Source organism: Balaenoptera borealis, assembly GCF_965194805.1.
Source record: "Balaenoptera borealis genome assembly, chromosome: 9".
In the NCBI taxonomy this organism is placed as follows: Eukaryota; Metazoa; Chordata; class Mammalia; order Artiodactyla; family Balaenopteridae; genus Balaenoptera; species Balaenoptera borealis.
Window position 1 is genome coordinate 212,138 of NC_138873.1, and position 12,314 is coordinate 224,451.

The 12,314-nt window shown below is 58.3% G+C and overlaps 1 protein-coding gene and 1 long non-coding RNA gene across 7 annotated transcripts; one reads left to right on the forward strand and one right to left on the reverse strand.

The window, feature by feature from the left end:
- Positions 1–1,122: 1,122 nt before the first annotated feature.
- DLL1 (delta like canonical Notch ligand 1) lies at positions 1,123–10,847 on the forward strand. 6 transcript variants are annotated; one of them, XM_082405377.1, is made up of 10 exons: positions 1,123–2,038; positions 2,651–3,067; positions 3,253–3,549; positions 4,279–4,828; positions 6,628–6,688; positions 7,207–7,337; positions 7,459–7,628; positions 7,744–7,960; positions 9,091–9,877; positions 10,070–10,847. In XM_082405377.1, the coding sequence occupies exons 2-10, from the start codon at positions 3,014–3,016 to the stop codon at positions 10,281–10,283; spliced, it is 2,481 nt and encodes an 826-aa protein (XP_082261503.1). In that variant the 5' UTR covers positions 1,123–2,038; positions 2,651–3,013; the 3' UTR covers positions 10,284–10,847. The 6 variants fall into 6 exon arrangements, with proteins under 6 accessions (XP_082261503.1, XP_082261504.1, XP_082261505.1 ...); XM_082405378.1 differs by having other exon boundaries at positions 1,123–2,030; XM_082405379.1 differs by lacking the exon at positions 1,123–2,038 and having other exon boundaries at positions 2,151–3,067; positions 10,070–10,187; positions 10,284–10,847.
- On the reverse strand, positions 4,103–6,120 carry LOC309634884. Its single transcript, XR_014248488.1, has 4 exons — positions 5,728–6,120; positions 5,184–5,259; positions 4,684–4,766; positions 4,103–4,454 (listed from the first exon to the last, which is right to left on the reverse strand). It is a non-coding gene; the product is annotated as an uncharacterized lncRNA (long non-coding RNA).
- Positions 10,848–12,314: the final 1,467 nt, after the last annotated feature.

Here is a 12,314-nt window from a genome sequence, read left to right on the forward strand (position 1 = left end):
GATTTAGAGTTCACATTCCTTTCTTCTTTTGCCCTCTCCTGCTCCTGGAACCCTCTTACCTCTCTCCCCACCACTGTCTCTCTCTCTCTCTCTCTCACACACACACACACACACACACACACACAGACACACACACACCAGCTTCCATGCAGTAGGGAGCAGAGTTCTCAGAAATTAGCTTTCAGAGGAAACATGGATGTAGTGAAAAAAGGATGCTGACACTAGGTGGCAAGATTAAATTAGGATTCGCACTGGCCCAGCCCTGTGGTGATGCAGCGAGTCCTCGAAAAGTCCCCAGAGGGCGGCCACGCTGGGACTGCCACCGTCATGGGGGCACAGGAGGTTTTGAAGTCTCCATTTGTTCTGAACCAAACCGTAGGGGGTTCTGGTGGGGTCCAAGCCTGCCTTTCTCACCTCAGCCTTAAACATTACATGCACATTACTTTTGATTAATTCTTTGCTTCTCTGGCATCAGTGGAAAACCTAACATCTGTCCTGAAGGTATTTGGGAGCCTGTTGCCTAACAGCTGGAGGGATGGCCATGACTGACTTCAACCGGTTACACTTGGTATTTGAGAAGTTTCCCTCTTCCCGTGCATTATATGGTACACTGTGATCTCAACATCTGCCTCAGTGAAAGTCACACTTTGCCAGGACAGTGCACGTTCCCACTAACAAGGCAGCTGTAGCACACCTAGAGCAAGGCCTTTGTGGCCAGGCGCCCTGGGGCTGTGCCGCCATCAAAGTGACATGTACTCCAACGCTGACACCGCTCGTCCTGGATGGAGCTGCCCTCGGTGTTGGGGAGAGGCGGGAATGAAGGAGGAGCACATAGGGGTGGGAGAGAGACCTCGAAGTGCGCCCAGCACGAAGCTGGATGCCGGAGTAGGAGTCCATGCCCCACCTTAACTCTGCATTGCGCCCGCAAGCATAAGAGCAATTTAGATAGCTCATTGTGTGATAACGTGTGTTCTCGGCCCTCCCAATAAACTCATTTCCCTTAAGAAAAAAAAGAAAACAAAAGTTCTAGTGTCTGATGGACGTGTAAACCCTAATAAGGTGATGGTTGTGCGAAGGTTGCGGGTTGAGGCGGCCAGGCTAGAGGGTCTTTAGAACATGTGCCGGACATTGTTGCAGAGGCCGCGGCGCGCGCGGAGGGGAGCTCTTTCTCTCCGCATTGTGCGGGGAGCAGGTGCGGTCTGCATTACCATACAGCTGAGCGCACAAAGAGCCACTGATTCAGCCTCGCACAATAACAGACTGCCTTAATGACAGCCACGCGAACGACACACACCAAACTCACTTTTTACCAAGCAGAGGGAGGCCGAGGGGGGAAGACACAGGAGAAAGGGGCCGGAGACCCAGGAAAGGTGTCGGAGGCCGAGAATAGCGCCCGGAAGGGTGCGTGTGTGTTTTTGGGGCGGGGGGGGGGGGCGGTGGTTTAAGGCGTCAGGATCCCGGGCGCTAGCCGGACCCCGCCCCCCAGCGGCCGCCGACCAGCGCGGGGACACCCCGAGCTCGCGGCAACAGGGTCCCCGGGGGCGCCGCGCTCGCCCCTGTGTTCCCAGACGCAGAGTCGCCGTCCTTGCCCGGAGACGTCTGGGTGTCAGACCTTCCCAAACTTCCCGAAACTGCCGCTGCCCTCTCGCCACTCTCTGCCCGCCGCTCGAGCCTGCCCCCTCCCTCTCGTGCCCGGTCCCCCGCCCCGGAGACTCCTCCTTAGGAAGAGGCTGCCCGGGAGAAGGGGCGGCCCACCGGGAACTGGGCCTCCGACTTCGCCCCCGCCGCCAGGCCCCGGCCGCGGCGCGCAACAGGGACGAAGGCGGGCGCCGCGGCGACCGGAGAGTTCCCGAGGCCGGACGCGGCCTCACCCGCCGGGTGGCTCTCGGCAGGGCAGGGGCGCAGCGCCACCCCCGCGGGTCCCGGGGCCTCTGCGAGCCTGTGGCCGGGAGGGCAGCGCCGGGGAGCCCGGGCGGCGGCACCAGCCTCGGGCGCAGAGGGGATTCTTGCGGTGGACGTTTTGCAGGAATGTAAATGAGTGCGTTTCGTGCGGTGGGGGGCTGGGGGCGGGGGCAGGGGAGGGCCGGGGGCGGGGAGGGTGGGGGCGGGGAGGAGGGTTGCACATTTTACAGCTCACTGACCATTTGGCGATCCATTGAGAGGAGGGTTTGGAAAAGTGGCTCCTTTGTGACAGCTCTCGCCAGATTGGGGGGCTGCTCATTTGCATCTCATTAGCCATGCGGGCGGCCGGCGGGATATAAGGCGGCGGCGCGGGGCGAACCGGAGCCCCTGCGCGCCCGCGGAGCCCCGGCCGGCGCCGCACCGGACGCACAGCCTGGCGCGCAGCCTCCGCCGGGACCCGGTCCGGGACCCCGGGTGTTGACCTGGATGGCACTGGCTGGGTCCCTGGGAAAAACTCGGATCCAGGGCGCTCCCCGGACCGCGGCCGCCGAGTGAGCCGGCCGGGCCGCACCCGCGGGCGCTCCGCCGGCGCCGGATTACCGCCTCGCGCGTGGGATTTCCAGACCCCGGCTCGCTAATCGGACTCGCGGGGAGCCCTGCAGCTCGTTGGGAATTGGGCTGAATAGCTGGACGCTTTCTCTCCTTTTTTTCTTTCTTTCTTCCCTTTTTTTTTTTTTTTCCTGCGAAGAATCTTGAGACAAAACCAGGAAGCAGACGACCCCTACCTACTCGTGGATTGGAAGAAAGAGGGGAAAACCGAAAGTTGCCGCGCCAGAAGCAATCTCTCCGGGGAGCCCTTTTTTTTTTTTTTTTTTCCTCGCGCATCCCCGGAGCCGCAGTCGCCTCCGCAGGGAGGATCTAAGGAACCTCGGCCTCCGAAAGAGCCGGAGACCGACCCTTGAGGAAAGAAGTCCGGATAATCCCAGCCCGAGGCAAAGCGGCGGCGCTTTCCTGCCCGCGCTCCTGGAGACACGTTCCTCCCCGAGCACTCCCTGGCGATTTCAGAAGAGAAGGGGGACGCGAGGAGAGCGAGCGCGGCCGGCGGTGCACCATGGGCCGGCGGTGCGCCCTGGCCCTCGCCGTGCTCTCGGCCCTGCTGTGCCAGGTAAGTTGCCAGGCGGGGTCCTAAGGGCCGCGCCGTCAGGTAGGCTGTCAGCGGGGCTCTCCGGCTCCCTGTGGCGCCAGGTGGGGGGACCCGGGGCGCGGGCCGCGCGGGGGCAGGGCCCGGGGCAGGACGCGGCCGGGCCGGCTCCCCGCGCCCGGAGCCCCACGCCCTAGCCTCGCCCGCAGGTCTGGAGCTCCGGGGTGTTCGAGCTGAAGCTGCAGGAGTTCGTCAACAAGAAGGGGCTGCTGGGGAACCGCAACTGCTGCCGCGGGGGCGCGGGGCCGCCGCCGTGCGCCTGCAGGACTTTCTTCCGCGTGTGCCTCAAGCACTACCAGGCCAGCGTGTCCCCCGAGCCTCCCTGCACCTACGGCAGCGCCGTCACGCCGGTGCTGGGCGTCGACTCCTTCAGCCTCCCGGACGGCACGGGCGCGGACCCCGCCTTCAGCAACCCCATCCGCTTCCCCTTTGGCTTCACCTGGCCGGTGAGCGCCGCACCTGCGGGCGCGGGGCGGGCGGGGCGGGCGGCAGGTGGGCAGGGAGGCGGCCGCCAACCCTGCTCCGGGGCGCGGCGGGGGCGCGCGGCTGGGCCTGGGCAGGTGGGCGCCGCGGTCCGCGGGGGCCTGGGGCATTGACTCCACGCCCGAGTGATCTGCATGCGGCGGCGGCGGCGGCGTGGGGGGTGGGGGGAGTGTGGGAGGTGACAGCCGAGGTAGAGTGAGGCAGAGAGGCTGAGGACCCAGAACATTTCCGTATCCGGTCTCTGCCCCTAGCCCCCAAGTTGAACGGGCCCTTTCACTTGGGAAAGTTCTAGTTCCCCAGCTCGTGGACCGGCTAGTTGTTCAGTCGCCCTCGCAGCCTGACAGCCCCCAGCCCCCTCTGCTTGGCTCCTTCACCAGAAGACTCCAGACAAGCCCCTCCAACCCCGCCTGCTCCGCGCAATCGTTTTTCCTTTTTTCTTTTCTTTCTTTCTTTTTTTTTTTTTTTTTTTTACCGCGATATCCTGTATTAACAGGATGAAAAAACACGTCAGGAAACCACTCTTTAAAATGTTCTTCCATTTCCTTAAGGAAAGTGAAATCAGACAAGAGATGTACAGAGACCCTCCCCACGACACACTGCACACAGATCTGCGACGACTTGGTTGTCCCGAAAGCTCTGATTCTTTTTTAAACATTTCTGGTTTATCTTCTGTCTCTTCCCCCTTCCTCCAGGGAACCTTCTCTCTGATCATTGAAGCTCTCCACACTGATTCTCCTGATGACCTCGCAACAGGTAAAAACAAACCAAAAAACTCCCAAACTGTGCAAACTGTGTCTCCAGTTATTATGTGTTTGAGTTCACATCTCCCCAGAAACAAACGTCTGCATCTTTCATTCTGCAAGTTGCTCTGGAAGGTTGAGGAGAAGGGCCTTCAGCCTCCTCGCCCAGCATCCTTTCCACCTCCCTCACTCCCCAAGCCTCTGGGTTCCCAGTCAGAGCCAACAGACCGTCCTCTTCCTGCAGAGAACCCGGAAAGACTCATCAGCCGCCTGGCCACGCAGAGGCACCTGACGGTGGGCGAGGAGTGGTCCCAGGACCTGCACAGCAGCGGCCGCACAGACCTCAAGTATTCCTACCGGTTTGTGTGTGACGAACACTACTTTGGGGAGGGCTGCTCCGTCTTCTGCCGGCCCCGCGACGACGCCTTCGGCCACTTCACCTGCGGGGAGAGAGGGGAGAAAGTCTGCAACCCTGGCTGGAAAGGCCAGTACTGCACTGAGCGTGAGTCCCTCCGGGAGGCCGCTACTCCCTCGGTCTACCCCTCCCCGGGCCTGCGCTCCCCGGCGGTGGGGACATAGTCTCTGAGCTGCTGGCATCTTGGGACCTTAGCCCCGGAGAGATGTTCTGGTGGGGAAACCGGGGCCGGGGAACCAGAGAGATTTGCTGAGACCTCACAGTTAGCCAGTGGCAGGTGGGGGTCAACTTAGACGTTTTAACTTCCGCTATGGGAAGCTGCCTTTCTTAATCAGGGAGGATTTTGGACACAGGGCCAGGGGTCAGGAAGTAAGCCTGAGGGAAGGGAGGGAGGAAGGAAGGGAGGAACAGAGAGGAGGCTGTGTGCAGGGCCTGCTTTTACCAAAGGAGTTCTCTTCGCCCAGACAGCTTCTCATTGAAAAGTGCTTCATTTTCTCTCCGGAGTTGGTGTGCTCAGCCTGTTTAAAAACATTCCACTGTTCGTGACATTTTCACTCGCAGGGTCTATGGACGTGGGTGGGTGTGTTTTGAGGCCTGGGCCTGTCAACCCTGCTTGGGGAGGGCTCTGCTTGTCCTGCTTGCGGGATGCTCACATAGCACCCTGCCTGGGAGGGGGGACATGCCTTTACAAGAGTGACTTAGGCCCTGCCTGCCCGTAGTTCTGTATTCTGCAGGCAGGCGGGGCAGCTGCACAGGTGCAGGGGGAGTAGGAGGGTTGTGCGGACCAGCTGGCTCCTGGGCCTGGTTCAGCTGGACCCCAGTCGCCTCACTGCCACCTCGCACTCTAGGTGTCAGGTGGGGTGGCTCCTAGAGCTCCCCAGAAACCCCAGGGAACTTTCCTTCTGCCGCTGAGCCTGGGAACCTTCTCTGGCAGGACAGAACCTCTCGCTGGGAGGTGCACTTTCTCAGTTTTGATTTGCACCTACCTACAGCGTCATGGTCGCTCGGCCTGCTCAGCTTTCCACAGCTCCTTTGAGCTTGTCTTGGCCTGAGCTGGCTCTGTTGTCTTTAAAACTTGTGGGGCGGCTTGTTAATGAGTTTCATAACCAGGAGAAGGAAGCCAGCTCGAAACCTCAGCCTCCAGCCTCCCCACCCCCTCCGGGACCTCTGGCCGGCCTGCCGCCTCCCTCCTGGCTACCCTCCCTCTCCTTCACCGTGGGGTTGCCATAAACTTAAACTTTTTTTCTTCTTATTCAAACACTGGAGTCTCTCCCCGCCCCCAGCTCGCGCGTGCCATCGATTAGATCTCTCCGGGGATAGGCGGCTGGGACGCACGCCTGTGCCCATTGGTGGAAAGGGTGCACGTGTGTGTGTGTGTGTGTGTGTGTGTGTGTGTGTGTGTGTGTGTGGGGTGCACACGCTGGGGTGTGTGTGAGGGGTGGGGGCGCGGGGGGCGAGGGGGAGGCCGGTATTGTTGCACTGGGGCAGCTGCGGGGAGAGAACAGACAATAGAGCAGCTGTCTGGCCCTGGTACTCTGCATACCAGCTGTCCACCCTTATCTACACACACACTTTCTGGGTATTAAGAGGTGGAGCTTTGTGCATAGAATTGGGAAGTGGGGGAGGAGGAGGGGGAAGGACTTCTGACCCTCTCTTAGAAGAAAAGGGGCCGGGTGGGGGTGGGCTTCCGCGCTCTTTTGTCCTGGAGCCGCTGTGTTAAGAAGAATGCTCCTCCTGGGCTGAGTGAAGTCCGCGGTGGTTACCGGGCAGGACGGTCGATGCCCGGGGCTCGGCGAGGCTCTGTGGCGGAGCTGGGCGCGGTCTGTAGCCCTGTTGTGCTGGGGGCCACTCTGGTGGGCTTGACCCTGTGCCTTTTCTCCTTGCAGCCATCTGCTTGCCGGGGTGCGATGAGCAGCATGGGTTTTGTGACAAGCCCGGGGAATGCAAGTAAGTTTGCAAAAGTTGCTCTTTTCTTTTTCTTGCTGTCCTTTTACACCTAGTGTATTAGTAAAGCATCTCTAGATGCTCTTTTGAAAACCTCAGGTAAGATTAGCTGGTTGGAGGGGGCTGTTTTTCTGTGTTTCTACTAAATAAATACATGGACGGGCATAGGGTCAAGGGTTGTCATCCATCTAAGCTCCTCGATGGTTGTGGAACTTACAGATGGAGATTTAAAAAGAATTGGCACAGAAGAGGAGAGGGTTTAGTTGGTTCTCAAACTTCGCAACACGTTAGAATTACCTAGAGATGCTGCCCTGGTTGGCCCTTGTACCCAGAGTCAGACGCTCTTGACGTGGGACGAAGGCATCCATGTGGTTTAAAGCTCCTGAGGACGGTCCAGTGTCCTGCCTCATTTGAGAACCAGCGGTGTTGATGCTGTTGGAAGCCAGTCTCTCATGAGTGGGAAAGGTGTTGCTAGGAACCCGGTAGCGTCAGCGTCCACTGACTCTGTCCTCTCCTCTAAGGTGCAGAGTGGGCTGGCAGGGCCGGTACTGTGACCAGTGCATTCGGTACCCCGGCTGTCTTCACGGCACCTGCCAGCAGCCCTGGCAATGCAACTGCCAGGAAGGCTGGGGGGGCCTTTTCTGCAACCAGGGTAAGCCTCCCATCCCCCACCAGGCAGCCTGTCTTCCCTGGCTCTGTCACGGGGAAGTACAGTCTCCCGAATTTAACCCTGGGCCTCCCTTCTCCTCCTCTTCCTGTCTCCACCCTCACAGACCTGAACTACTGCACACACCATAAGCCCTGCAAGAATGGGGCCACCTGCACCAACACGGGCCAGGGAAGTTACACTTGCTCTTGCCGGCCTGGGTACACGGGGGCCAACTGCGAGACGGAGGTGGACGAGTGCAGTGCCAGCCCCTGCAGGAATGGAGGGAGCTGCACGGTGAGTCTGGCCACCGTGGGCTCTCCTGCCGAACCGGGAACCCTGGTTTGAGACAGACCGTGTGGGTCCCTCGCAACGACGTAGGAAAGCTTTCTTCATCTTCTCCATTACTCAGGACCTCGAGAACAGCTACTCCTGCACCTGCCCGCCTGGCTTCTACGGCAGGATCTGCGAGCTGAGTGCCATGGTGTGTGCCGACGGCCCCTGCTTCAACGGGGGACGGTGCTCGGACAACCCCAAGGGAGGGTACACCTGCCGCTGCCCTGGGGGCTTCTCTGGCTTTAACTGTGAGAAGAAAATGGATTCCTGCAGTTCCTCACCCTGTTCCAATGGTAAGGGGGCCGCCTGACCCATCCGAGACTTTGTCCAGAGGTCCACACTGGTGAGAACGCGTCAGAAGCGCATGAGTTTAGTTTCAGGCTGAGTTCATCGCTTTGTGAGTTGCCTTGAGTTTCAGAAGCCCTTTTGTCTGAACAGTGAGAAACTGTTCATAGCAATCTTATCCTCGAGTCTGGAAGCACCCAGGGAGCGAGGAAGGCAGGCAGGAGCGTTCCTTCTCCGCAGGGCCTGGCTCAGGTGGAGGTGCAATGACTTGCTCGCGGTCCTGCGGCACCTCGGGTGCCCGAGACTCCGAACGTCAGCGGGTCAGCCCCAGCGCCAGCCCAGCCACTGCGCTTTTGGAGGGAAGCCCAGCTCTGCTCTGTCACCAAGCAGAGCCGTCTGCTGCCGAGGATGTACGGTCTCCACGAGTGGGTGGGATGCCCTAAGCAAACTCACAGAGGGGGGAAGCTGGGCCCCAGACAGGCTGGACCATTCTGGAAGCTTCTGGAGCTTCTGCGTTGGGTGTGATAATCGATGGAGAGGAATCAGCTTGCTTTGCTCTCCATATTCTGTACAGAAGGTGTGGCAGTCTTGGGGTCAAGCTCTTTCTCCTGTTTGTTTCCAGCCACTGAACCAATAGAGCGGTGGATGCTTCATGTTTAGAGGGGAAGAATAGGGAGGTTTAGCAGGCTTGGCTCTGGAAGGACAAAGACCAAACCCCAGCCTCCTCCCTCCCTTCCTTTTTTCTTTTCTCTTTCTTTCTGTTTCAAGTCTTACTTGTCACTAACTGTGTAACTGTGGGCAAGCACGTCATCCTCTTTAAGCCTTGGTTTCCTCATCTGTAAACTGGGTCCTTTGTTGGCTTGCTGTGAAGGTGAATGCAGCACTGCAGGCAAAGCGTTTTGCACGGTGCATGTCAGGAGGTATTAGCCTGTATTTTTTATGTAATTTATGGAGCTCGACCAGAAGTCCCACCCCGGCCCTCGCTGTGGGCTCGTGTTTGATGTATGTTGTCTTAAGCGGTGGCCTCTGTCCGGTCTGCCCCTGTGTCTCTGCTCTGGTGTGTGACGCAGCGGCCGGGGCAGCACGTGCTTCAGGGCATTTTCTGGGTGACAAGCCGCTGCCCTTGTCTGTGTCCCAGGTGCACAGTGCGTAGACCTTGGCGATGCTTACGTCTGCCGCTGCCAGGCCGGCTTCTCTGGGAGGCATTGTGATGACAACCTGGACGACTGTGCCTCTTCCCCGTGTGCCAACGGCGGCACCTGCCGGGACGGCGCGAATGAGTATTCCTGCACCTGCCCCCCCGGGTACACGGGCAGGAACTGCAGCGCCCCCGTCAGCAGGTGTGAGCACGCGCCCTGCCACAACGGGGCCACCTGCCACGAGCGGGCCCTCCGCTACCTGTGCGAGTGCGCCCGAGGCTACGGGGGCCCCAACTGCCAGTTCCTGCTGCCCCCGGGCCCCGTGGTGGTGGACCTCACCGAGCAGTACGCGGAGGGCCAAGCCGGCCCGTTCCCCTGGGTGGCCGTCGGCGCGGGCGTGGTCCTCGTCCTCACGCTGCTCCTGGGCTGCGCCGCCGCCGTGGTCTGCGTTCGGCTGAGGCTGCAGAAGCGCCGGCCGCCCGCCGACCCCTGCCCGGCGGAGGCGGAGACCATGAATAACCTGGCCAACCGCCAGCGGGAGAAGGACATCTCTGTCAGCGTCATCGGGGCCACGCAGATCAAGAACACCAACAAGAAGGTGGACCTCCACACGGAGCCCGGCACCGAGAAGAACAGCCTCAAGGCTTGCGACCCCGCCGTGGGCTGTAAGCTGCTGCAGGGCCTCAAGGGTGCCGCTGCCACCGGGGAGCCCCCCAGCAAGCGTGATGCCAAGTGCCAGCCCCAGGGCTCTGCGGGGGAGGAGAAGAGCGCCCCGACCCTCCGGGGGTGCGTGCTGTGGGCCAGAGGGGACGGGCGGGGAGGCCAGCTGGGGAGGGGGCCCGACCCTCGGGGGGTGCCTCGGGCCAGGCTGGGCAGGGCAGGGGGACCAGCTGGCTGCGTTCCTCCGGGCTCTGGCCGTTGTCCTGTTCAGAAACGTTTCCTTGTGTTGACTGTGGTTCCCTTTCATCTCCCTTCTAGTGGAGAAGCAGCTGAAAGAAAAAGGCCGGACTCTGTGTACTCCACTTCGAAAGACACAAAGTACCAGTCGGTGTACGTCATATCCGAGGAGAAGGACGAGTGTGTCATCGCAACTGAGGTCAGTGCGCGGCCGCCCGACCCACCCCGGCCTGGCCGGGTCGGGCCTGGGCCTCTGACCGGCGCTAACCTCCCCGCTGCCTCGTGGCCCCTCTAGGTGTAAAGCGGAGGTGAGGTGGCGAATCCCCGTTTCTCTTGGAATGCGTGACCCTCCAAGGATATGTCCCCGACGATGCTGCTGAGAGGAGCGGAGCTGCTCGTGACCTGCTGCTGGGAAGCCGGGCCCGCGTCCCGCGAGGGCCGGCCGGCCGGCGCTCCGGGCGCCTGCCGCACTGCCTTTTAGGACGTTTCCATTGCACTATGGACAGTTGCTTTTAAAAGATATATATTTAAATGAATGGACTTGATCACTACGTAAGAAGCACGCACTGCTTGAAGTGTATATTTTGGATTCTTATGAGCCAGTCTTTTCTTGAATTAGAATCACAAACACTGCCTTTATTGTCCTTTTTGATACTAAAATGTGTTTTTTCTAGGTGGAAAAAAATGTGCGTTATTTTTTGGATTTGTAAAAATATTTTTCATGATATCTGTAAAGCTTGAGTATTTTGTGATGTTCATTTTTATAATTTAAATTTTTGGTAAATATGTACAAAGGCACTTCGGGTCTATGTGACTATATTTTTTTGTATATAAATGTATTTATGGAATATTGTGCAAATGTTATTTGAGTTTTTTTTTTTACTGTTTTGTTAATGAAGAAATTCCTTTTTAAAATATTTTTCCAAAATAAATATTATGAACGACATCCAGAGGTGTACTTACTCACCCCTCGTCAGAGCAGACTTTCACTCACACTCGTCCGAGGCCGTGAGGACAGAAACGGCCTCTGCTTTTCTGGTTCTCAGGTCTTTGCATAGTTCCGTTGGATTGATGAAAAGCAACTTTCCTCGCTCCTCTGCCCACCTCAAAGAACCCTCCAAGGGTCGCCATCAGGACAAGGAAGGGGCAGGTGTAGTGTTGCTGGTCGCTTGGTTCCCTGCGCATCCCCTGGGATGCATCCAGGGAAACCTGAGGGCACAGACACCCGCGCCTCACGTCTGGTCACTGCTGAGAAGCCTCGGAGCTGGTCACCTTCCGTCTGAGCCTTATTTTTATCAGGACTGGAACAAAGCCTCATTTTGGATTAAATACCCACGAAGCACTTTAATGTTGCCATGACAAAGGCTTTCGGTCCTAGAATAATACTTACTCATTCATTGGTTTGTGGGTTTATTTCTAGCTAATTCAAAAGAGTTAGTTGCCTCCTAATTCAACCACAGTTGCCATGGGACAGACAACAGCAATGATAAAAACACTCTTCTTGAGTGGTTACTACCGGCCAGGCCGAGCCTCCACGTGAATTATCTCATTAATCCTCCGAGATAGTAGCTTTGTTACTCCTGTTTTATACCTGAGGAGACTGAGGCTTGGGGAGGTGAAGGTACTTGCTTGGGGTTGGTAAGTGGCAAAGTCAGCATTCAAATCTGGGCAGTCTGGCTCCAGACCCTGGTTTGATCATTATCTGTCAGAAACTCAGCTTCTTATTGAGAACAAGACAGGGATTTAACAGACCCCATCACTGGTGCCATTCAGTGGTTCCAAAGGATCCGTGCAGATGGTCAGCTCTCGAAGACAAGTTACTGTTGGGGAAAAGTGGTTTATTCCTGGGGTCAGAGGGGAACAGGCAGAGGGCTTAACTAATTAGAGGGAAGAGGTTGCCTTTGTCCCAGTGACTGTGATGAATTTATTCCGTTGGTCGTTATTGTACAGTCAGAAATTCTGGACTCTTCTTGCGGAGGAAACACAAAGCAAGTTGTGTGTTAACCGGTCCTCATGCCCATCCTCGTGTGTGTAAAGGATGGAGATGCATGTGCAGTGGACTGGAGACCGAGAAAACAACATCAGGGGCCAGACGGCCCCCAGGAGCCACCCGGCTGGGGCTCCTGCATCTGAAACACAACCCCACCCATTCCCCACCCCTCTGGCTTGTTATTTTGGAATAACTGCTCACGGGCAGAAACTCCAGTGGAGAGATTGCATCCACGGAAAGAAGTCAGTGTCAGGGCCAAGTGCGGCTGAGGGAGATTCAGGCTTCTAACCCTCCTCCACACTCAAACTGTCCCCTGCTGACTTTAAGGGTTAGCAG